General features: G+C 40.3%; 1 protein-coding gene across 1 annotated transcript in view; it reads left to right on the top strand.

Moving 5' to 3' along the window:
* LOC128889736 (POU domain, class 2, transcription factor 1-like) overlaps nt 1-25,361 on the top strand; it is a 200,111-nt gene that overhangs the window by 134,419 nt on the left and 40,331 nt on the right. Inside the window, exon 4 of the mRNA XM_054147656.1 lies at nt 25,201-25,257. Coding sequence (XP_054003631.1) covers nt 25,201-25,257 — 57 coding nt within the window. The remainder of the gene's footprint in view (nt 1-25,200; nt 25,258-25,361) is intronic.

Below are 25,361 nucleotides of genomic sequence, written 5' to 3'. Positions count from 1 at the left end.
TTGTATCGGGACGTGTTATTTTGGAAAATCATCTCTCGGCTCTTTGCCTGCTAATTTCGGTTGGGCCCTGTGCCCGAAATTACTACCTACTTCCTGGGTCGCGGACCTGGCGGTGGCCGCCAACCCTCGGACCCGGGGCATATGGAATGCGGTTATGGACAGCCTATCGGGTTTCTTCGTTCGACGCTTCGCTGTTAATTGCGGCCGAGCTAGCCCAGGTTTCCCTGTTCCGGAAATATCGACACGTTTCGGAAGTCTTTGCCTTTTAGTTTTCCGTGTCACGTCGACTGGCCAACTGATCTCGCGCGAACGGAAACTTGAAACTCGAATTGGCGAACCACTATTGGCTTTGGATCACGAGAGTGAGTATTTTAGGAGACCGTTTTCTGGAAAGCTGCATGACAGTTCCTTTTAGGTATTCGAAAATCTTTCACTTTCATTATCTTATATTCGTCTTCGAGTTTGTTCGGTTGTGTTCAGCTGTGCTCAGTTTTCTTCAATTTTCTGTTCAGTTTCTTTTAACCCTTCGATTGCAAAGGGCGTATATACAATATGCCGATTATAAAAATATTAGGTTACAGAGGACGTTGAGACGAAACTTTTTTATGCTTACAGTTTATTCATAGGATGCTTCGTTTCGAAAATAGAAATTGAAAAGTTAGAAGTTCGTTGCAAAAATTGAATTTCCACGAAAAGGTCTTCTAAATTTTCAATTTTTATCTCCGAAACTGAACGTTGTATGAATAAATTATATATATTAAAAATGTTCGTTTTATTATTCTCCATAAGGTGATATATTTTTTTTACATTCGATTGTTCGACTATCATTTTTTTTTTTTAAAGACAACAGCAACAGGATCAGACCATTACGAGATCCGCGGGAAAAAGGTCTTTTAAACGTCCTATGAATAAACTGTAAATATGAATAAAATCTCTTAGAAATTCCAGCAAAAATCGTCTCGCGGTCAAAGGCTTCATTTCGTTGTGTCCTCATCAGTTTTCCTCTACATTGTTCTCCTCATTCTATTTTTGTCCTAGAAAACCCTTATATTCCTGCTTTAGCAAGACCACTGCTCTGTTCATCAGACTAAAACCCTACACAGTAGCCTACTATAAACAAAAAATTGATAATAACCCAGGAACACCTTCGACATCGATCCAACAAGCCTACACTTATAAATGTTCACATTGTACCCCAAGTCTGTACAAGTAAATACACAAGTTTGCAGAAATCTCCTAATATTCCCTCCCTCTGCTGTCTGAATCTTCCAGGAAAATTAATGACATTCCCATAGAGGCGATGAAACTGTTGCACAATAGTGATTAACTCTTGGGGCGGTGTTCTTTTCCAATTTGCACGGGCCCGGACCCCACAAAGCGCCAGGAAACGTTTTAGGCTTCAAAGCGCCGCTTCGTTGAATATTAAAAATCACCTAATATCGCTCTACCTGACCGGGTCACCTCCCACCTTCGCCAAACGCATAGACATGTAAATGCACTTTTTGCAGGATTCAATGGGGCAGAGGGAAAAATTTCCCGAATGACGCGTAGAATTGATGCGGGCCTCGGGCACGTATTAGGAACGTGGGCAAGACAGTAATGAGAGTCTTAGAGGTTCCTACGGACGTCCCCTCGCATTAGCATGTCCAAGAAGGTTTCGATGCGCCGATCGACCGGCTGCATCGTTTCAGAATGAAAGATCAAAATCGGCGTCGACCTTCCCTCAGGTAGTGTTACGGTTATGGGCTCATTAAGGCGCTTTTGTAGTCGAGTACGCCGAACGATGATGGATTCTGCAACTACGTCGACCCGTTATCTCTCGACCACTCTGCCTCAGTCGCTGAAAGAGAAGATCCATTCATCAACAGTCGTTTCTCAGATGTTGGCGATATCATTATCATCTCTTAATTATTTTTGCTTCATTGTGGGGGAACGATGAGATTTAACAGTAGTACTTTTTTCACTTCATTATCATTTCGATACAGAAGGGGTTAGTGCATGCAAACGATACACTTAATTACATTAACCTTATTATAGTTGAAAATTTCTATTCTGAATTCTCCTCGATTATCAATTACTTAACAATTGGTATTCTTATGTCTACTTTGCAATCTTTGCCAACAAATCTTGAATTTCTAATGCGAAGTCGTAACTTAAAATTATATTCTTTTATTTATTTCTCCTATTCTCCTCCCTCTAGAATCATTTTCATCCACTTAACTCCGCTACCTTTTTCGTCTAAAATTGTCTCTACTTCCATTTCTGTGCAATCATTTAAGGAAATTCAAATTTTTAACAATATCAAATTGCCTTGCTTTTCATAGAAGATATTATCGATATTTTTGGAGGGACATGGATATTGGAATCATTACGTTTCGGTTGATAACTGGACGACAGCTGCGCTCCTGCGCCCTTTATTTATTCCTCCGTTCATCTTGTTTCTCTCGTTTCATGGAAAACACGAACGTGACCCTTCACATCCTTATGTCATAATAAGGGTATAAACCGCCCCGTACGAATCGTCGAAAATATGCCCTCTGACCCCACTGACCTCCAGCAGGCAGGACACGAGCGACACACGAGCATTGCCGTTATACAATAACATGGTCCTCTGCACCCCATGCTACGCTTGACCCCTACAGGATGCGGGACAATGCGAGAGCCCTGGTAGAAAATGTATTCGTACCTGCGGGTACCTCTCTCTGATCAAAATTAAGTACTGACGAGAAAAGGAGATTCTGATAATTTGCTCTGAAAACTTTGTCTATGTACCTCGGACCAGAAAAAATATATACAGTAGTCATGGAAATATTCGTATCCCTAACTGGTGACTTCAGGCTGTTGATGTTTTTTTGGAATAAATATTACAGAGTGATGGGATCCTTTTATAAAAATATAGACTATATTAGTCGACCCATCGATTTATGTATGTTCTTTTGGAGATATGAGAGTTTAATTACAAAATATATTATGTGATTATAAAGGGGGTCTTCCACGTTTCGCTTCTGTTTTATAAAAGAATAAAATTCTAATATTTCTTTTGCGAAACCGTTTAGACAAGGTAAATTCTCTCGAGCGCATTTTCAAAGGCTTTTTATGCTACATTATTTAATATAACATGATTCCTTTTAGCACATTCTGCAACAAAATGGTTTCGGGTGCAAAGGGTTAAAAGTGGAACGTATGAACTAGTCAATTTGTGTGTGAGTCACATTTTTACTTTCTAACATTTATCGTCATTATTTAACCAAGGCACTTTTCTGAAAAAAATTTTCAACTAGCATTAAAACTGCTAAATCGATTATTAAGTTGTCTTATGTTAATTACAAATGAAAACCAGGTCCTTTTACGAACCCACCTTGCATTGAAATTTTATTTAACAAAGGATAATAAATCGAGACTATTGTTTCCAGTGTTTCTACCAAAGGCGTTGAAATCTCCAACAAGCAAGCCTGAGATATTCCCGAAAATCGCTGTACGAGTGCCCCCGAGTGGTAAATCCGACAAAGATCCACGCGTGCACTGTTTCTGTCACGAAAACTCGCCATAGGTCACGCGACTGTCCAGTTTCTGTTCGCTCGAACAATCCGGTAGCTTCCCGCCCGGAAATTTGTCCCAGCCTGGCCATTACCGTGAGCACAATTAAAGCCAATAATTCACGAGGTCGAGAGGGGAGCGGGGCACGAGCCATAGGTCGGATGAATGAACGGTCCAAGTGTCCACGCTCCAGATTTTCGAGTGTGTCCAGTCTCCCCTCCTCGAGGACTAACGGCGGCCGAAGTGGAAGACTTCCACGCGCGCAGCGGAGGTAACAATAATGGCCACTGACCATCGGCCATCCCTGAATATTCCCAACCCTCGACCAGAATGATTCAATCCGACAATGGACCGTTCCGTCGGACAATGCTCTGGTCAAATGCACTGTCGGCGAACGAGGGAGGGGGCTGGGGTTGCAAAATAGGGGCGCCCAACGGACCCTTGCCCCGTTGATTTCACCCCCGCTCTGAAAAGCGCGGGTGGAGTCCCGGAGCCTGGTCTTTCACGCGGAAACTCGCTAGCTACTTTCCAGAAATCCACTGGAAATTTGTGTCGATTCTCTCGTCGATGAGAACGTGGCGCTGCTCGCGTGATATGATATTGTGCGACGTGAAAACGGGGGGGGAGGGGGGGTGTTGAAAATTGGGAGGGTCGGGAGATGCGGGTGGTTTCCTCATTTAGATGACTTTGGGTGGCTCGGGTGGTATTTCTGAGGGAGGCTCTTTGATTGCTCTTCGATGTTCGCGTGGAATCCAATGTGAGCCTCTGATCTGCATGGGAAACAGAAAAAGAAGATTCCTTGTGTTGAGAAAATTTTAGGTATCTAATACTATGCTCCAGAAAATTGAACGCAGTGTTGGACACAAAAAATATTTAACCCTCCTCTCCTACGGTCGAGTCAAAAGCGACCGACATATTAGTTCCATCATTAGGTTTTTGCAACTGTGAAGACTGAATCACCCAAAGGTTATAAATAAAAATTAATTTGGTTCTAGAAATGAAGTTTTCTTTAGCGAGTAATACCCCTATTTGAACGGGATAAATGCGTTTTTAGGTGACAAGGTCGGATCCGTCCCACAATAGGAGAAGAGAGTTAAGAAAATAACAACATAAGAATTTCTCCTTTTTATCTTTATTTTATTCCTTTTGTCTCCCAATTTTCCTTTAGTAATTGTCCACTGTTGTCCACTATAGTCGACTATATACTTTTTACTGCAATTGTTGAGTCGGAACGCGTCTGCTGAAACACAGAAATATTTCTAAACATTCTAAGACGTTTAAGGAACCGAATAGAATCTCGTGGATTTGTGCTCGTCGGGGAAACTCGACGAGAAAAAAAAACTCGCCTACTGGAGCACGCATTAACGACTTCGAGGCCGCTTTTATCAGCCAGTTGGTAACGATCATTAAGCCAATGGTCTAATTAACCGAATTAGATAATTCGCGGATCGATCCGGGCGTAAAAAGAATTGAGCGTCGGCTATGCCGGCCAGTGTTTTTCTGAGGAACGCGCGTATTTATATACCGAGGACCGTGGGAAGGGCAATTCCAACGCAATTGGCCAATCAACATTTACAATAATGATCACCAGCAGGCGGCTGGGGCAAGCATAGATTAAACGCAGACGTTAGGGATCGAGAGGCCTGCGCATATTGCGATCCAGGAGCTTCGTTCCTCCGCCTCGATGGTGGAACAATGCGTAGCCAATAACGTTCAATCGTTTTACACTAAGTGTTTTATAGAATGTTATCATGGCTTTGAGAGGGTAATGCAGCATGCAAAATAGTAAATGAACTGTGGAATGGTGTGCCTGTGTCTGGATTCGAATATATGGGCTCAGCAGTTATTAAATGTTTTAAAATCGTCTTTAGAATACGAACAAGGTAATGGCGTCAACCATAAATCAAAAAGAATATTCTTTAACTCATTTACTGCCAGGCAAATTCAAACGTTTTGCCTTGGGAACCAAGACTTAATACAGATGTGTCAGTAATATACGTTATTATTTTGATAATAAAAAGTGATATTAAATATATTGTTCCAAGAAAAAAATTAAATCTACGAACTACGATTAGAACTACGAGACATCTCGTAGTTGGCAGTGAACGGGTTGAATCATTTAACTGTTGTGTATTATATTCCTTTTTTCATATTTTGCATATTGGTCGTTCCACTTGTAGATTAAGTAATTATTTTATTGATTATTTACCCATGATCCAATAACTATGTTTTCAAATCTGAAGAATCTATCCCATTTTTAAAAGAGTTATAGGTAACTGAAATTCATTTTGCCGTGGGATTTTAAAACTAATTTAATTAAAGCAGTAATGTAAAAAGGAGCAAGTATATTTTCACATATTTCAGCCCCAAATATAAAATAAAAGTGAATATTGCGAGATTAACAATTTATTTCACAATATGACATTTTGCTCCACCCCAACATAAGATGATCTCCAGATGATGATAATAATATTCTCTTTTTCTGGTAACACAATACAGTCGTTGTCATTAAACGCGCCGTTTATCCCGTGTCCCTTAGCACCCTAAAACCTTCTCCAGCTTTCCACGAAGATTTACAGTCCCGAACCGCTGGAAAATGAAGATTTTTGCAAAACACGGAAAGTCCATTTGGAATTTTCGACGCGTCTTGTACAATCTGCGAGTCTCCGAGAGAGGGACAAAAAAATTTACAGCGCCTGCCCAGCATCGGGGTCCTGCCGGGGACGCAAATATGCTTTTTTTTTCCTTCCTTTTCGATGGTTACTCTCTAGTTTTACGACTTAATGACTCCTCTACCCGACGAGGCATTCCGAAATTCCGATGAGCCGCGGCGGGGTTGTTCTTGGCCCTTCTTACGCGTTCCCTTCGTTTCACACCCAACGAAAGGGCTGAGAACTGCTTCGATTGGCTTGGATTCATTGTATTTCTCCGCAGGATCGCCATTCCCGTATCTTCTTGATGTGGTAGTGAACTGGGATTTTCCGTACCTTAACCTTGGAAAATTTCTTGGGGTTTCACTGATCCATAAATGATGTTTGAAAAATATTTTTTTTAGTATTTGCATAATTGTGCAGTTCTGAACGAAAAATTTGACGCTAGATATTTTATAGATCATTGGATATATAGGAAAACCTCACAAGGATGCAAGTAGTCTACAGTGACTCGTATTAATATTTGGACACTATGATACTTTATTTGTTATTACAATGTACACCTGGCCATAATCTAGATAATACAGATTGGGTGATATGTTAGAATTTATATTCTGTTTAACAGAAGAGTACATTTTATCTATTTAATATATCGAATTTGGAACATAAGAAGCAATTTACTAGATAATGTATTATTCCCGAGTTGCATTAATATTCGGACACTCGATACATTTCTACGTTTCTTAATTATAACTCTGTATATCGTAGTGGAAATTTCTATATTGTGGAAGTGAGTTTTTGGTTGACGACCACGAGGCGTAGATGTATCACTGTTGGGGGAAGCATGATACAGAAGGCTAACCTTTCTCTAGAATTTAAAAAATAGGTGATTCATTGTATGAATTCATACTTTTGCAATGTGTCATTTTCTTCAATCATTCAAATGCTTGCTTAACTCTACAAATAAGAATCGGATCGCATTATTCCTATTTAATTCAACCCTGATCAAATTCAAGTACGAGGGTAGAATTAAGAAAACAAATGGCAACAGCAAATAAAACAGCAATACGTCGCTACTTTCTCATTTTACTATATTATCAACTATAGTTGAACTCCACATGTTTCGAAAAAACCCAAAACCTGAGACTTCAAGACTAAATAATTAGTCTTAACTCACTATTAGTCTTAACTGACTTAATTGCGTCTAAGGGCTGCAAAACGGACTAATTTCCACCTCCGGGTCCATGAGTCTTCAACCTTCCCACGAAGATCTTCCATCGGACCTCTGGGCCAGAATCTCGCGAGGAGCCGCGAAATTAAAAGGCCGCGTGGAAAGGGGATGCACGGGGGAGAAAACGTTTCTATAATTCAGTGCGGTGCCTACCGAAACGTCGATCGTCCGGGATCGAGGATCAGGGGCGGATAATGTATGTACCCTCTGTCGAACGTGAAGAGAGAAGAGAGCCTCGGAGAAGCACGTAGAGACTCTGTCTCTCGCCACTTGGTCTCTCTCGCTTTCTCTGCTCGCTTTGGCCTTGCGGAGGGTTTGCGGGGGTGCACCCCCACGGGCCAGCTGAGAAGAGGGGCAGCGCTGACCAACGCGAACGGACAGCTCACCAGTAGACAAGTTGCCCCCGGCATGCCAACTTGGGGCACCCTCGGTTTTTCGAAATCCAAACAAGCCGCGATACGGTTTTCCTTCGTCGATTTCTTTGGTGGGACGGTGAACGTCGCGCTCGAAGTTTCCCGTCGTGTTTTTTAACGGATTGTTTATTTACGAAGTCAAAATTGTAGAAGACCGTGGTAGGTTTACGTCACAGAGCACGTTTTTCTATCGTGGAAGTGTTCCAAGAGTTTCTGGTTGATGACCACGAAGCGTGGGTGCATCGTTGTTGAGGGAAGCTCGATACCGAGGGAAGAACGTTGAGGCGCGCTAGAATTGCTGAAGGGACTGCTTCAAAGGCCTACTAATGGTTGTCGGGATCTGTCACTTCGGGATCAAGAGGAAGATGCACGTCGACGCGAACCCGACGTTTCGGATACGTAAGCGGAATTATTTTTTATTGGGGGGATGAAACATTGTTTATAGGCCACTAATTTCTTAAGTTGTGTAGCCACTGCAAGCTTTGGTTCGTGTAACATTTTTGACTAAGTGAGTGGTAAATATCACAATACTTATCAACAAATAGTAATGATTCATATCGATTCGTCTTAGTTCATTTACTTTAATATTATTGAATATTTCAATTTATTTATTGAATTCCTTATGAATATCTACCCCTTTTATGTGTGTTTTGTATATTGCTCCTGTTGTGATGTTTCATTGTTGCATTGTTTGTTTATTCTAAATAAAATTTTAAGATGAACACTCAAAGAATGATCAACATCAATTAATTTTTATTTCGACTGAATTTTCCCAGTCATTTTCAATACATCACAATTGAATTCCATAAAATAAGTAAATAGTAGATAAAATGTAAATAAGAACAAGGAACAACAGGAAGTCAAAAAAACTTCAGGAATGTTTGAAAAAGTCTGCTTGATATTTGAGACGTCCACGTGTACGTTAGTCGCATTTACAGATAGAATAGAAATTGTTTAAATGTGGTTAGACAAGTGATTCTAATACTCCTTACACACACGTATAATATAAGGAATTCTTTATATTCAAAACACAATTTATTTTTTGAAAGCGTCTACGCGAAGTAATGATGCAGAGAAAAGAAATATTCGTTTCATTATCCATACAATTTATTTTAAAAACAGTCATATCGGTTCGTTAACAAGCATTATTTGAAAAATGATTTTCTACAATGTAGATTCGATTTTATCTTCATGGAATTATCGTATACCCTACTGGAACCTTTCAATTAGTAATTTTAGTGAGTGATGATACCAGCATGCGTCACGTAGACTTTAAGAATTTGTATAAAAGAGCACCGTGTGTCCCGCATCAGACAACATGTTGACTTGAATTAATTGCGACCTTGCTTCCTGAATTTTAGTATGTTCTCATTGCCTCTACCCTCATCGTACCGTCTACCAGTTCCTTTATCATTAATCGAGAATTATACGCTTAGTTTCTTCCATGGTAATTCGTACCGTTAATTAGAGGACAATTTATACATCCTTCTACATTTTTTTACACGTGTCACATCACAAAGAACACTTTTAAATTAATTTCTAACATATTTTGATTCATTCGTTATTATTATCATTATTATTATTATCATTATTATTATTATCATTATTATTATTATCACTATGTTATTAAAATTAACGATAGAAACTAGAATATTTTTACCTTTAATATAAATATGAATACCATCCCAATAGAGGATTTCTGGAATAACATTGATTGATCCAATCTTCAAAGAATTAATTAATTTTAATCATTAAACAAATGTGTTCCTTAAATTTTCCTATTTTTCTTGCATTTATAATTATATTTACGCGTTTCACCAGTAAGAGATACAAGAAGATGGCCCCGATATTGCCAAGAAGAGTCAATACATCCTCTAGTAGGGTATGAGATCCAAAACCAACCCTCTTTCTGTGATTAGACTAGCGTTCAACGATTGGGGTTGCTTTTAGGTTGGGGAGGGATGTCCCTCGCCATTTTAAAGTCCCCACCCTCTTCGTTTGTACTAGCTTCAGTCTCTGCTCACCCCATACGCTTCAGATTATCTCCAGGCGCACTCGAACTACGCTCTGTCATCCCTATTCGTGATCTGCTTGTATCCATTTTTTTTGTTCCCGGCATTCTCACCCACCCTCCCCCTTGTTCGCCGTTATCCCATTCTCGTTTGCGCGATCTTTTTCACGAGAGGTACGCGGACGGGGGTGACTCGAGAAGCTCCATCTTAATCAACTTTGTAGGGTACGGGAACACGGGAGGGTTGCGATCTCGTATGCTAATTGGACTACTAATTCATAAATTTTCATGAAATATCGGCGAGCACTTGCGGTGTTTCCGTCCTGCGGCTTATAATGATAGTTTAATAGGATTAGATCGCGGCAAGTCGAATGTCAGTCACGCTTTGCATTATCGGCGGATTTCTCGCGGCGTTCATCGATCTTTCACGACCGGGGGTGATTACGAAAACGGGCGTCCCAGTGTCCCACAAATAAATGGGGGGACTGTAGGCATTATGGTTGTCATATCTTTGGATGTATTAGAACGCTGCAAAAATACTGAGCCAGTCTTTTCTAGGAAAATTGATAAAGTTGGATTGAAGTACCTACGTGATTAATAAAATATTTCTTTAACCAAAATTGAAATGATATATACATATACAGTCTTTGTTTAACCTTTTCACTCCAAATTACGAGATGTCTCGTAGTTCAAATTGATTGCAATTAATCAAGGGATAAGTTTATAGCCTTTTGAGTCACGAATTATATTGAGTCAAAAGGAGATCGTTAATTTTCTTTTTATTATTAAAACAACAAATTTAACATCATTTTTTATTATCAAAATAATAATCTAGATTAAAACGCTTTAAATTTGCCTGGCAGTGAATGGGTTAATTTAAATTGAATCAAAGTATGTTAATAATAAGTTCTTTTCTTGAGTAAACTTCAAATAAAATGTATACTGGCTTCCTTTAATTAAAATAGTAGCTAAACACACGTCACCAGATTATGACAAATAAAATTGTAATCGTTTCTGATGAAAAACTGTCTGTTCAAACGTAGAAAATATTGATAATCCATATATTTTTGTTAAGAAGACACACATACAATTTCTTACGGTTCTGTTTACATCAAAAAGTTCGTTATATCGAGAGACCTACAAAACGACCCGATGCTCTGAAAGTAACAAGCATATTAAATTTGTACATTGTCTCGGCAAGTTTAGAGGATACAGAAAAGGAAGTTAGAGGGCAAGTGTCGATAAATCCCACGGAAAATCTAATTAAACTGACCCGCAGAAAAACTGGCTCCCCCTAGCGCGTGGAGCCTCGAACGAAACTCGGCTCGTAATCTTGGGAGGGCACCTTATCAGATCGTTATCAGCCGATCTGACCGCGTTCCTGCTTCTGGGTTGGTCACGATCCGGGGCCCAATGGCCCTCATACCTTCCCTCCCTTCTTCCCTGCCCCTGAATACGGGCCTTACTTCGGACAGTACCTTAATTAAGCGTTATGACTTGAATTCCTCGTTAAGCGAACACGTAGCCTCCTCTCCGTGGCGCGCACGAGCTGATCCTCGCCGAGTTTATTACAAATTTCTAGCGAAACGAAAAGGAAAAATTCAGGCTGCTGCTGAACGTCGTTTTTCTGAAGTCCTAGTATTAATTTATCGCGGTATGGGAAAATTGTTAAAATTATTTGGACCGTTTCGTGGGGAGTAAAGTGAAGTAAAATAAGAGGATGCGTAGTTCTCTTCATGGAGCGCGTCGATAGATTCTTGGAGAGTTTATGGTTCATAGGGTGAGTTTAATTTCACCAGTCTGGGTGAAGCAAAAAGAAAATTTTTATTTCATTGAGATTGCTAATATGATGGGGCTGGAATATTATTTTGTTTAACAGTGTACTTGTTAGCATTATTCTAGTAGGAAATTTAATTGAAGGATATAACTTTGTAGAAACAATTTTATATGTTTTTTTTAACTTGGGTTAATAATATATTATACTTTATATATTAATATCATGAAATTAGATGATAGCTTCTCGAAGAACAAGTTTAAATGAAATGTTGCAGAACCTAACTGTTGATAGACTGTCTACTATACATTGTCAGGAAAATTTAAAGCGTTTTGCCTTGGGCACCAAGATTTAATACAGATCTGTAATCTAGGTGATTATTTTGATATTAAAAAGTGATATTAAATTTATTGTTTTAAAAAGAACATATACGATCTTCTTTTGTAATAATTCTTGACTCAAAAGGCTATAAACTTATCCCTTGAGTAATTACAATCAATTTGAACTAAAGAACTGCGTTAGTGTATCTAGCTAATAATTATGTATTAACATTGTTTAAAGAAACCTTTTGCCAATAAAAATATTCATCCTTTAGGAAGAAAGTTTCTAGTTCGAATTATTTGGTATCTGTGAAGAGAATGTAAGTGTTCTAGATGCTAACGTGGAAGGTAACACCCTGTATACAGCTTCCTCGGTTCCTTCAGTGCCAGAAGCACTCTCGTTGGATATAATATATCGTCTGGATTAGCGGAGACCTCTTATTGTTTTCCACTCTTGCGAAGATCCCCGGCAACCCCCGCACCACCCCGTTCAAACCGTATCCTCGCCTTTCTTTCTTCTCTCGCCCGTGTCCTTAGTTATAACTTAATTACAGGAAAGCTGCTCGCACAGACGGCCACAGGCTGGCTCCGAGCGATATATTGTATATTAGATTTCCCGTCATTACAAACTTTTTGCGTCGAGAAATTACATCTCCAGAAGGGCTGGAGTCGGAAACGGGGTGAAACTTGCGACGCTGGAAAACGAATTTGCTTGGAGATGGCGTGGAAACATCGATTTCGAATTTTTAACGTAGCTCGAGGAGAAGAAATATTCACTGTGTAATGGCGTAAAGGTTGACTGGGAAATTGGATATAGTAATTATTAGTCGTATAAATTGGTTGGCATCGAGAACAATTAGCACCCTAATATATGGCGAGTTGAGCACTACAGTAAAGCAAGTTAGATAAAAAAAAAAATATACATGTCGAATTGAATAAACTCCTTCTTTTTGAAGTCGGTTAAAAATTAAAAATTTAGCTACAACATGCTTTGACATCCCCGAACGAAGAAGTGCTATATGAATGCACTTTTAATTTTCATTTCTATATATCACTACTCTTATCATACTGTGTTACAGTGTTGTTAAAGAAATCTACTCTCTATAATAACTCCGCAATGTTTTCAAATCCGTTTCAATTTAATTAAAATTCATCGAATTCAGAATAGCAAGCGGGAGAGTCGAGCCCAAGAAATGGAGCAGTTGTCGCTCGCGTTTAGGATTGGCCAATATTCATGACTGGCTGGACGGATCGCCGATGGAGGCACCTGGCGCATAATACGATCGATTAAATTTCCATTTCGTCGCTGGTACGTCGGTCATAAAATTAGAATCCAACGATAAACCATGCTGCGGTGAACACCGAGCTGTCCCAGAGGCCTGAACGTGGCCGCGTTCGAGCGGATCAAAGCGGAGTGGCGATACCGGCCGATAGAGCGCGACGAAGCGGTGATATTCAAGATGTTGATTGCCGACAAACCTCTCTAATTACCGCGTAATTATGAGCGTAAGCGTCGGGGGCCGCGAACACAGGCGAGTGCACAGGATCCCCGGAGCATGGTCGTGCTTAATTGTCAGGACTACGGAGTCCGAGGGCTGGCATGTCGGCGTGGCTATTGTGCCAATTAACGCGAATTTCTGTCGTTATTATTTTTTAACGAATTATACACGCGCCCGGCTCATTTGCATTCGATGAATATTTCATTTCCACCGACAGTCGATGCTGGTACACGTTGGAAACTCGATTAATTAATCGAACGACCTGGATAAACCGGAGCACTCTCTTTGTCTGGACCTAAAGCGCGTGACACCTTCCAAAAATGGGCTTTGGGAATTTTTTTAAACTGTGTACCGTGGATATCTTGTGAAATTTGTATCGTACAATGCTTGGAGAGAGGCAGTGAACATAAATCAATCAACAGAAAATATGATGTATTAAACAAAATTGGCAGAAAAAGGTTTAACGATAATCTTGGGACAACTGAAGACTGCGAAACCGAGATTACATGTAATTTTTCTTTATTAAAGAAGATGGAAAGATAAAAACATCTTTTGAAATGCTTACAAGTAACGAATGCGTACGTGAAAAGGCAAATAAATCTTTGAGAGGTAGATGTACTTTTGTAAAAAAAAAAAATTCATAGACCGTAATACAATATGAACTGAAAGTTTTTCGTTTCCTGGTCGAACGTTACCATTTCTGAAATCCGAAGCATCCAGGAGATTTGGAGAAGCATGAATGCAATAATCGAAAAGGAAGTTCAATCATCGGAACACCAGTTGACTATATTGGTTATTTCTCCTAGAATTCTCCTGGAGTCCGTCAGACTGAACGAGAGTATTAAAATTTGATCGCATCCAAAGCCTTCGCATCGCACATCTAGCCAATCGAATCGCTTTCTTATCAAGTCCTCCAGGATCCATTGCTGTTTTTTTCCATTCTTGCCGTCTTTACTTGTCACCTTACGTGCAACATTTCCTGTTATAATCCCGCCTACATCTTCGATGGAAGTTTTATTCCTGTTGGTTGGCTTGATCGAAGTAGAGGTCAATTATAGCATAACAGCCCGATTCTTAACTTTCATTTCCATTTATTCGATTCCAATCACTTTATTCATCAATTTCTTTCCAGTCTTATCGTTTCTTGTAATTGTAAAACATTGCAAGGGGATATGACAACTTAAAAAAATCAGCCACCAATTGTTTACCTGAGTGTTGATTAAATTCGTCTCATGCATGTCTGCTCAAAAATGAAATTAAATTCACGAGATAACGAATCTTATGCTTGCTCTTGAAAGATAAAATATAAACACCCTCTATTAATATATACAGACACTCCCATAAGTATTCCTACCCTCTATTGAAGAAATTTGTCTAAATTAAATGGCAGGTTTAATGTTTCCAAATCAATTTTTCATTACAAATATACATTTCGTGTACATATTTCTAAGAAAACATTTATTTGAAAATATCAAACCTGTACTTTAATATATAATAGATAAATTTCTTGAATAGATACAGAGGATACGAATACTTTTGGGACTATGTATAACAATTTGAGAGAACATTTGTCACAATAACCTCGTCGAATACAGAAACTGTTTTCTCTTGCCATGTAACACCCCCTTCGAAAATCAGTGATAAATAAACATTCACCATCCACGTCGTTGAATATTCTTAGTGGTTAAGAATCACTGGGAGCCTGTTCCATTCCTTCTTCGAGGCAGTCTCCGTCTCGATTGCTCCCGACCGAGGCGTTTCTCTGACGAATAAGTCGACTCCATTACCTCGCCGCGTGAAGCACTTACGCTTCTCCCCTGGCCTCCGTCTTGCTTCCCTTCCTTCAGCGACGCTTCCACCCCGCCAGGGCGCGAGTCGCCTGGAAAACCACCCCCTTGGGCGAAACGTCCGCGTCCGCGTCCCTGCGAGGCCGTTAATGGCTCCTCGTTTTCCTCTACGTGCAACGAAACGTCCTCGCGCTACGACCAGGCGTACGTGTCTGCACAGTTTCACGGTAATTCGAACGAAAATACCGTAATAAGGTACGTGCGAAACTAGACGGCGACACCGCGCGCCGTTTCGACCTACGACGCTCACGATTCGACGATCGTCCTTCTGTTGCGTGAAGCGACGCGATTTACGATCGGAAACCTTTCCGGCGGTTCTTCAATGTTTCCGTGCGATGTCACTGCTTTTAGGACGTCAAGATGGTGAGGGGCGATTTTAGGTGAATAATTAGCGAGATTTGTGTATTTTTATGTGATTAAATATTACTGGTTTATACATATGACGTAGACTCTGTTTCGAATGGTATGGAAAGAAATCAGAATGTGTTTGGGCCTTTTTGACTCGCGTTTATATGGTACTATTATAACTAGACTGTGGATTTTTATATTGGGTTGTCTAGAAAGTTTGTGCCAATTTTTAAGAAGAATTCAAAGGCATATTTGAATTTTGACATATATTTATCAAATAATATATGTACCATTTTGTGCCACTTTCATCTTTCAAAAAATGTGTGCATGTTACTTGTTTTCGAGCATTTCGATATATTCAGCCCTGTACAACGAAAATCGACATGTACTTCTAATTATACAAGAAACTCCAAAATGTACAGAGTATGCAAAAGAATGAAAAAAATATTGAAAGTAAAGTTCATATTATAATATTTGCAAAGTGAAATAAATTCTTATTTAGGTCAAAATTAAACTCTCAGCACATCCTCCTCTCACTTATTTCAGGTCTTGCGTATCTTCGAAACAGAAAAGTGTCGCAAGCATCCCCACACAACCCTAACGTTATTGTCGCCCCCATCCAAATGGTCGAGCCTCCCCACAAATCGCGTCGAATTAACTCGCCGTAAATAACGACGCCATTTTCGAATTGCCCACGGACCAAGGCGGGGACTCGGAGGATCTCCAGAGGAAGGGGTTGCGAGGTCACGGCGCGTGTCACAGAATGGAAACCAATAAAAAAGGGGGTCCCGAAGCTCCTTTATGCATCGGATGCTCGCCACGCGACCCCAACCCTTCCTCCCAGTCCTCATCAATTTCAAATAATTTCTCTCCGACGCGATCGTTTCTTTTTTTTTTCTGTTACTCTCTCCTACTAGCGTGTCTATCGATGTCTGTCCGTTTTTTTTTTGCTACGACACCCTCTCGTGTATCTAGCGGTATATGGAAGGACCCCTCGAATCACAGAGAACGATCGTCGTGAGCAATTATCTCGGAATCCATCAGTTTCACTGAGGGATTAAGCGTTTCGAGAGCGATTATCGGTCCTGGGGTCGATGATCGATCGATACAACGCCTTCTCGACGCAACGAGAACATCTAATTGGATGAAATGCAGCCTCCAGCCCGTTTTTGCGCTCGTATTATCCCTGTTACGCTTCGTGGAATTCGGGAGCTAGGACGAGGGTTGCGAGGACGAGAGGAGCATCGATGAAACATCGCGGATTCCTGGAAATCCAGAGGAAACTATCCGGTTAGGTCTTTACGCGACGAAATTATTGTGCTCGCGGTGGAGACTGGGGTGCTCTTTGTTGCGGGGGTAGTGGCTGGTCGAGAAAGAGCTTCCTTGGGAATTCTGCTTTGAGCTAGGTCTGCAAAATCCTAGCAGTGAATCATTCGGACTCAACCATTTCCTGTCCAGAGAACATAGTTATTATAACAACCATTTTACAAATTCCTATTTCATATCTCGATTACTTAAAACTACCCCCAGCGTTTCCACCTCTAAAACACTATTTAGCTTTCTTGGAAATTCTAGTTTAAGTTAGGACTGCAAAATCCTCGCAGTAAGTTTTTCTAACTCAACCATTTCCTGTCCAGTGAACCTAGCTATTATAACACTACTATTAAACATTTCTACCTCATATCTCGATTACTTAAAACTACCCCCAGCGTTCCCACCCTTCGAACACTATCTAGCTAATGGCGACACGGCGCGAATGATCTTTTCTCTCGCATGTTACCTCCCGCGATAGCGTCGAAAGTCATTGGAGGAAGCGAGGTTGCAACCTTTTCGCGGGTGGAGCGAGCCTCATAATAAGAGAGAATGCTCGCAACTACCCCGTAGGAGCAGGGGTGCGTTGGACAAGGCGGTCGCCATGGAGACGGAAGATCAAGTGGGCAGAGAAGCGGCGCGGCGGGCCAGGAGGAGGCGGTGAGACAGGGGTGGGTTGATTTCTTCATAACGGCCGCCATTATCGCGCCCTCCGACTGTGCCTCCCGGTCCTCCTCCCCCTCATTATGTCCCGGGGCGGACGGGAATATTCTTGTTTTAAAAATAATCGCCGCCAGCCGGGTCGCGAATGGCGCCGTTTGTAATTGGAAAAAGTCTCTGCTCACGTGCAAGAACGCTGTTTCTAGGGGCTGCATTTCTTCCCCCCGCGTCCCGTCTCCATCCGACCTGCACAGTCTCCGCGTTTCTCCTTCCACCAGAAGTTTCCAACCGGGATAACGCGATACTTTTATCTGGATAAACATTAACCACTGGTAGATCCGCTGCTCGTTTGTTATTCGGGATGGTATTTGAATTGTTAATTTTAGAATTCAGAATCTTAATAATAATATGAACACGAGAGTTTTGGGGGTTGATTAATCGTTTAGGGATTCTGTTTGTTTATTCGAGTGTTATTTCTTTGCTTTTTTCAGGGGATTGCAATTCGCAAGATGTAGAACTCTTTCATTTTTATCTATAAAGTTTGTATAATTGTAAATTCGTGTTTATTATGTTTATGAAAGTTTGACGAGATGCTACTTCAGATAGGAAAGTGATGTAATGATAGTTTTCTCTGAGAGTTTTGCAAAAGATCCAAACACTTGAAGGTTGAGATGGTTGTAATTGCGTGGAACGTACTTTAACAGATTTTTTTAGGAATATATCTTCAGGAATTTTTTCCAAAGTATCTGTTCTATCTTGTGATATTGCAAGTAATAAATGGGAGGCGGTGGATTACACCGTTTACAGCCCTTATGTTTTACGACAACCATACCGAAATACGGATGGGTTCGAGTAGTCGTTACTCAGCGTATGTATGGACTGGATAGTAATGTTGTCTCTGCGAATTTCAATACGTATTTATTATTCATCAACTCATTGATTTTTATCGACCTGGCATTGAAAATTTGCACACTAGTTGACTAGTTGACTAAAAATAGAAACTTATTAAGAATAATTTGAATTTAACGTAAAAAAAAATGACAATACTTTTCGGTTACCCTAATATCAGCATCCTGAAGAGGTTTGCCCTGTAATAATAAGAAGAATTATGAGTAGTTTTCAGATGTCTAATACAGGGAGGAAACTAAAGTAATGAAACACATTTGTTTACATTCCCAAGTGTAAAAGACACTTGCATAGGGTCGAGATGGAACCTTGGAATCTTTAAGAAAACTGTGGTTAATTTAAAAAACAAAAATTTATATGTTAATACTTTCCAATCTGGCATTCTTCAGAAGGAGGTAAAATATCTAAACACACTCAGAACAAATTCGTTTAGATTGATTATAATTGGTCAGCGAATATTTTGATTGCCATTTGATTTATGAATTATTAAAAAGGATGAATGAAAATTTAATATAGTGTAAAAGACATATTTAATATCACTTTATATTATAAAAATAATTTAAACGATACGGTTATAACATGTTAATTATATATCACGGCACCTAGAGCAAGCCGTTCTAAATTTGCCTGGCAGTGAATGGGTTAAACTCTAGAAGAGTCTTAAACATAGTTCATCAGGATGACCTCTATAAGGCACCCTTGTAATGCGTGATAGGGTAGATCATCGAAGTCACCGTCACTTCCTACGTTACCTCTAAACCATGACGTAAACACTTAAGGGTTGAAGCCCCTTCATCAACCCTGATTACTCTCTAAACTGTCCACCCATTCCACCCAGAGAGCTCGTCAAATCCAAGAAAGGACACGCTAAATCAGTTCGACGAATGCACAGTCCCAGTCAATTTCTCATCGCCATTCGCGCCGGTTACGGTGGCACGATTTCCACCCCCACATAACCGACGCTTTCTCGAAGGAAACACGGTTTCCATATCGGCTGGTCAAGAGTGGTGCATACGTATCACAAGGCGATCCTTAAAAATTGATGAGACGGCGGGTTCTCCACGCAAACTAGATGTATCCGGATGCCCGGCATCTCGTATTCATGGTGCTCCTTCGACCAAAGGGAGAGAATCTCTCTCGTTCGAGGAAAGAGGAAGCGGCGCGAGTAACGTTGGCGGGGTGAAAAAAAAATGGAAAAGCCCGGGAAACGCGTATGCTCGCTGCGAATTCAGCGCGATTAGAATATATCGCGACGGGAATGGCCGAGTGCAATATCGTTCCCCGGAAACCGCAGCCTTCAAAGCAGCGTACGCGGCCTGGAGGGGGGTTCGGGGGTGCGGTTAAACTACCGCAAAGCAACGAAATGTCAGCATTAATATTTCAACCGCCTCTTGTGCGCTGGCCAACGGTCGCCTCTATGCTTATTACACTTATTGTATCGTGGCGTGGTTTAAATATTAAAATCTCGTTTCCCGCTGAAACCCGCCGGCCACCGACCACGGAAGAACGCGGACCGGAAGCCGCATCGATCCGATTTTTTCGGAGCCACCCGTGTCCACTCGAATCGTCGCCACTCGCTTTGGAACGAAATTGCCGAAACTTGGCAAACATTTATAATTATAGAGTTCTTCAAGTAAAACCGAGTCCTTTGTTTCTTAGGGTTGAGTTGGAACCAAAAATAAATAGAAGGGTTGAATGTTTCATTTGGAAAATTTTGTGATCAATTTCAGAGAAGGATTTGTTACATATGGTTCTTATTTCGTCGGAATTTGTCGTACATTCTTCTTGGGACTGCTGAGGCTGAGGTACTCCTTTAATTAAATACCCAAACCCTCGTTCAGAAATATGTGGACACTTTTCACGTTCAATGAATAGTTACACCGTGAATTATTGCTAGAAAATTGTTTGTTACCACATTCTGTTTCGACTGAGTACTTGGTAACATTTAATAATATTAAATTTTTTAGTGGAATGCTATGTCTCGTAGAGGAACTATAGAATCATGTAGAAACAACAACAATTGGAAAACATTTGTGATGAGATGTTAAAAAGTAAAGAGTAATATTACTTCAGATACAACGAAGACATTACTGGTTAGCTTGATTAACAGCTTATCTATCAAGACTGCTAATAGAAATGTTAAGAGCACACGGTGGATACATAATGAAAAGAAAATTCAATGGCGTTTTATATTATTTATATTCTCTAATGCAACACAGACTAAATATAAAAACATAGGTGATCTTTATTAATAGATCCGTAACTTCACGTGCTGAAAATTTTGCACTAGTAACAAATAGAGACTGATTTATAAATGTTTTCATACTTCTTCACTCCATTTGAAGTAACGAAATTTGTGATTTTAAAAGAGATTTCACATCCGTAAGTGACAGAGTCATTACAACGCACTGCGGAAAGGATTGTTTGCCAAATCGTCGAGCATGAATCATCGAAAAGGTAACGCCTGACCTCTGTTCTGTTTAAAAATGTAAGATCTCGAGGATAATGTGCCATAGTTCTTTTTCCATTCGACGAGGTCGCTTTTTTCTTTGTCGAGCTAAAAATCATTGCGACTTGCAAAGTAAAACACTGCAGTCTTGGTTCATGTGTTGAACTGGAACAATTGGAGCACAGTTTCATACGCAATTAACACATTCTAATTTTCAGATATCTTAAAGAACCTAGAGAGTTTCTTGAAAGTCTCTATATAAAATACTGATCTAATTTAAATAACCTATTCTTCTTACATTAATTGTTTTCATAATAATATCGTTGAGTAGTCGGATCTAAACACTTACCTTTTCTTTTCTAATCCATCTACCAAAGCCATTTTCTAGTTACCTTCAGCTGTAAAGGAGATTCCTATTGAATAAATAACAACGAACCCATTCTAATACCGATCGATCTACCTCTAACAAACACGACCGTCCAGTAAGTTGATATTTCTCAGCAGCATTGAGATTATCGTGTTCTTGGTGGACGTCATCAATCCCTCAGTCTTCCACGCCGCAATTGGGGAACCAGTCACTTATTAATTCGACACGATCGCCTTCTGACAAGCTAGAATCGCGTGTCCGTCCCAGCAACCCCGTCTCCCTTAGTATTCATAAAGGTCAGCCGTGTGCGACTCGCAAGTGGCATCTATCGTGCACGTATTCCTCATTCACCCGATTACGTACACGAGACACCTGTACAGTTACTCGTCAGCGCTGCGGTCAGGTGAGCTCCACCGACTTTCAGTGGCTGTCGAAGAGGATCCATGACAGTTCCGCTAGAACCTCGTCATCCAGTCGAAGCAACGCAGACACTAGAGGATTGATCTTCACCTTGTCTGAGTGTTGGATTTTTCTTGACGCTAGACGCTTCGTTAACGGTTGCGATTTCTATGATTCTGACACGTCAGACGAGTCTATTGGAAATGTTTATTGTTAGAGAAATGTTAATTCGCAGACTTTTCACGGCGATATTTGCATTTCAAGACAGTACGATTTGAGATTTTAATGAAAGTATGAGGATATATAAATCGTCGGTGATTTTTTATTTAATAAGCAATACGGTAGTCTTAGTAATGATTATTTGTATGTTTTCGATATATCAGATTGTTAGATCTTCTGGAGACACTGCACTGCTATAGTTTCTTTTTAAATTTCAGTGAATTTAAGAGAATACCAAGATATATTCATAGAATAAATAATACATATAATAATATTCATTATTATGTGTATTATTCTTCACGACGGATTTGAAAGAGGTTTAAATGAACCTACCAAGGCATATATTTGCAAGTTTTTCGATGTTGAAGAAGAGGGTTTGAACCTTCAGGAAACGCTAAACCGAGTATTTATGCATCCCTGAACGATTTACCGAAAGGATGGAAACAGGACGACGTGTTTAGTGGCCAGTTGGCGACGGGAACTGTGAATACGAAAGAAGCGCGGTCTTTTACGTTCCTCTGGAGACTTTCCACGGGAACAGGGCAGGTCGTATTTATCGAAGTTTGTTTTTTCTTGAAAGCGATCTGACCGTTCCTCTGTCAGACTTTCTGGCATCGAATAATCGTGATATTATCGTTCTGCCTTTTTCTGGTGTCAGATGAATTATTGCATTCACATTTATTGTTCCATTTCTAAAATGTAATACAATTACACATGCACAATTTGGTTTTCACTTTCCCATCCATTTTTAATTCCATCTCTCTAATCTAGCAAGAGTAATCTAAATTTGTCACTTTTGTAGTAATTATAATAATTGCGCATGCATTTAATTATTAAAAGAAGCGAATATTCGAAAAGATTGACATTATCAAAATCTCCTTAAACAAATCAAATGAAACATTTCTATGTAAATGACATTTTCCTCAGCTGATTTAGAGAATTCATGAGAGATCGATCGTTTAACGTATTTTATTGATTTTATTTCCTGAGAAAAAATATTTTCAGGTTAATTCTAAGCCTCTCCTGCCGATCGCATTATCATCTTAACGATTCGGGTGACACTGATCGAAGCCTCTGGTTGTGCGTTCGGTATTTATCGATCATACCAGCCGCGATTTAATCGACCTTTTTTCTTTTTCTCTCTCGAAACGGCAAGGGATATCGCTCGCGGCGTTATTGTACGCTTGTGACTAATGTTTCTCGTCGGAAAAAGTCGATCCGCGACTGGATGCACGAACGAGGTCGGTGTTCATATTTAATGTAAGCGTGTGCCAGTTTCTGACGGCAGTCCTTCGTTTAATAATGAAAACCGGCGCATCAAGGATCCTGCATTGTCTGTTTTTCAGAGGTGCGCAACAATTGCTTAGACGTCGCTCGGATACTCGCATTCTCGGCACCGTTTCCTTTTTTAGTTGCCCGTTTATTCAATACGCTTTTGCAACTTATTCCGAGAAGCACGGTCGCCACGATCGTGTATCTGCTCCCCGCGACCGCAGAAAATATTTGCTCCATGTTTATTCATATTCACTTATAGTTACTCGGATGGGTAATCGTTGGAGACGTGGTACTATAGCAGTCTGTAATTCAAATTTTTATTTTTATTCAATTTATGCCGAAAATACTGTAATTATTTGAGACTCTGGGTGGGAACTTAATCCATCACTTTGCTACATTTTGCACTCTGAACACAATGATCGCCTTATAAACATAGAAATTAAATAAGAAAGGGTAGAACTCCTTTAGAAATACTAAAAATATACGTGGTGCTTACTTTAACACGAATATCTCTGGAATAATATTATTACCCCCATTCATAGTTAAACTTAGAAATTAAATGAATATCTCTAGAATAACATTCTTAACCCTATTTAAATATGCGTATTATACGATGTAGCCAATTTCCAGCTACACAACCTTAATAAATAAATGAAAATATACATAAACTACTCAAATATATCAGAATGCAACACTTAAAAAGTTGCTACTGACATTTGTCACGAGATTCAGCACATTCTCTATCGTCTCTCAAGGAGCCTCTGAAGCACGAAAATCAGCACATCACCCCCATCCCCGTTTCGTTGATATGTCATCGTTAGAGTCTCCGTTATTTTCCACGACAGAGAACGGATCCAGTCGCATTTGCGGTGGTTTATCTGTCGGTAGTATTGAAATGTCGTTTGCGCGTGTGTGCGCTCGTGAAAAGCGAACGAAAGGAAAGAAAAGGTGGGATTATCTGAATACAGTCGTTTCAGGGGTGAGTTGCGACCCCCCAGGGGGTAGTAGGTGGCCGCCCTCGGCCACGCTGGACGGGTCCTCGCCCCCCCGTGTGACGTATAGTGGTCATTCTCGCACCGAATTACCACCATCTTCTTTCCACGAGCACTCGGACGCCCAAGGGTTCAAATAGATTATTTGAATATCGATCCGAATTCGCCCCATTTTTGGGAATCGCGATTGCACGCTGGGAGGGCGGCGTTTCGCCATGTGTCACGATGATTGCTCGCGTTTTAGCATAATTCGAGCTGATTGATAATGGCTCGGGGTGTATCCGCGATATCTACGCGAACGTTTCTCGGGTGCCCCTTCTGTTTAATCAGGATCAGGGCACCGAGCTTTAGGAAATCACGGGGGCGCGCGAGCTCGTTGTATATATTTGCTGGCTCCGAGGGGGAGGGGAATTTCGGACGATGAATTACTGGGAAATATTTTTCGCAATTGTGGAAAATTAGGGATTGTAATAATAAACTGTTAAACTGTATTTCTCCAGTCTTCTACTTGTGAATAATTCAGTAGAAAGGTGTCAGGTAGTAAAATATTAAAATTAAAATGTAGCAACCCTCGTGGTCGTGTCGTCAAAGTTAATTACCAAAGAGGATTTTATCTTGATGCAAAAATTTGATTATCTGTTAACACTAAAACCATCGACACCTATGCATATCTGTCACGTGTTCAACTATATCTTTTTATCTAGGGATAGAGGAAGCAATGAATTTCTAAATATACTAATTTGTCTATTAAAAAATTGTCTCCTAAAAATTACAGCGAATAAATCCTCGATACAACAATTAAGTGATTTTAAGAAAGAGTTCGAAGTGCATGTGGTCAATTTGATCACCTTTATAGTTTTCGCGAGGGTCATACCGAGGGAAATTCTTTTCGCAGTCTCGTTGATCATTTTTACAAGAGAAAGACCGAGTTTCCCGGTCGATTTTACAACGCGACGTCACTAACGAGGCCCCGTTGCGCTTTTTGTTGCAGCCAGCGACGCGCTCGGCCGAATCGATAAGGAGCCAGCCTCGCCAGAATCCATACAAGGTGAGTTTGCACAGAGTTTCATCGTCCGTCTGTCGTTCGTTCCTTTCTTCCTCGCTCCTTCTCCCTTTCCCTGGCTCTCTTTGAATCGACCTCTTTCTCTCCGT

The sequence above is a fragment of the Hylaeus anthracinus genome, unplaced genomic scaffold, assembly GCF_026225885.1.
Source record: "Hylaeus anthracinus isolate JK02 unplaced genomic scaffold, UHH_iyHylAnth1.0_haploid 11997, whole genome shotgun sequence".
Classification (NCBI taxonomy): Eukaryota; Metazoa; Arthropoda; class Insecta; order Hymenoptera; family Colletidae; genus Hylaeus; species Hylaeus anthracinus.
Note: the sequence above shows the minus strand (reverse complement) of the source record. Positions and strands in the feature narration are given on the sequence as shown.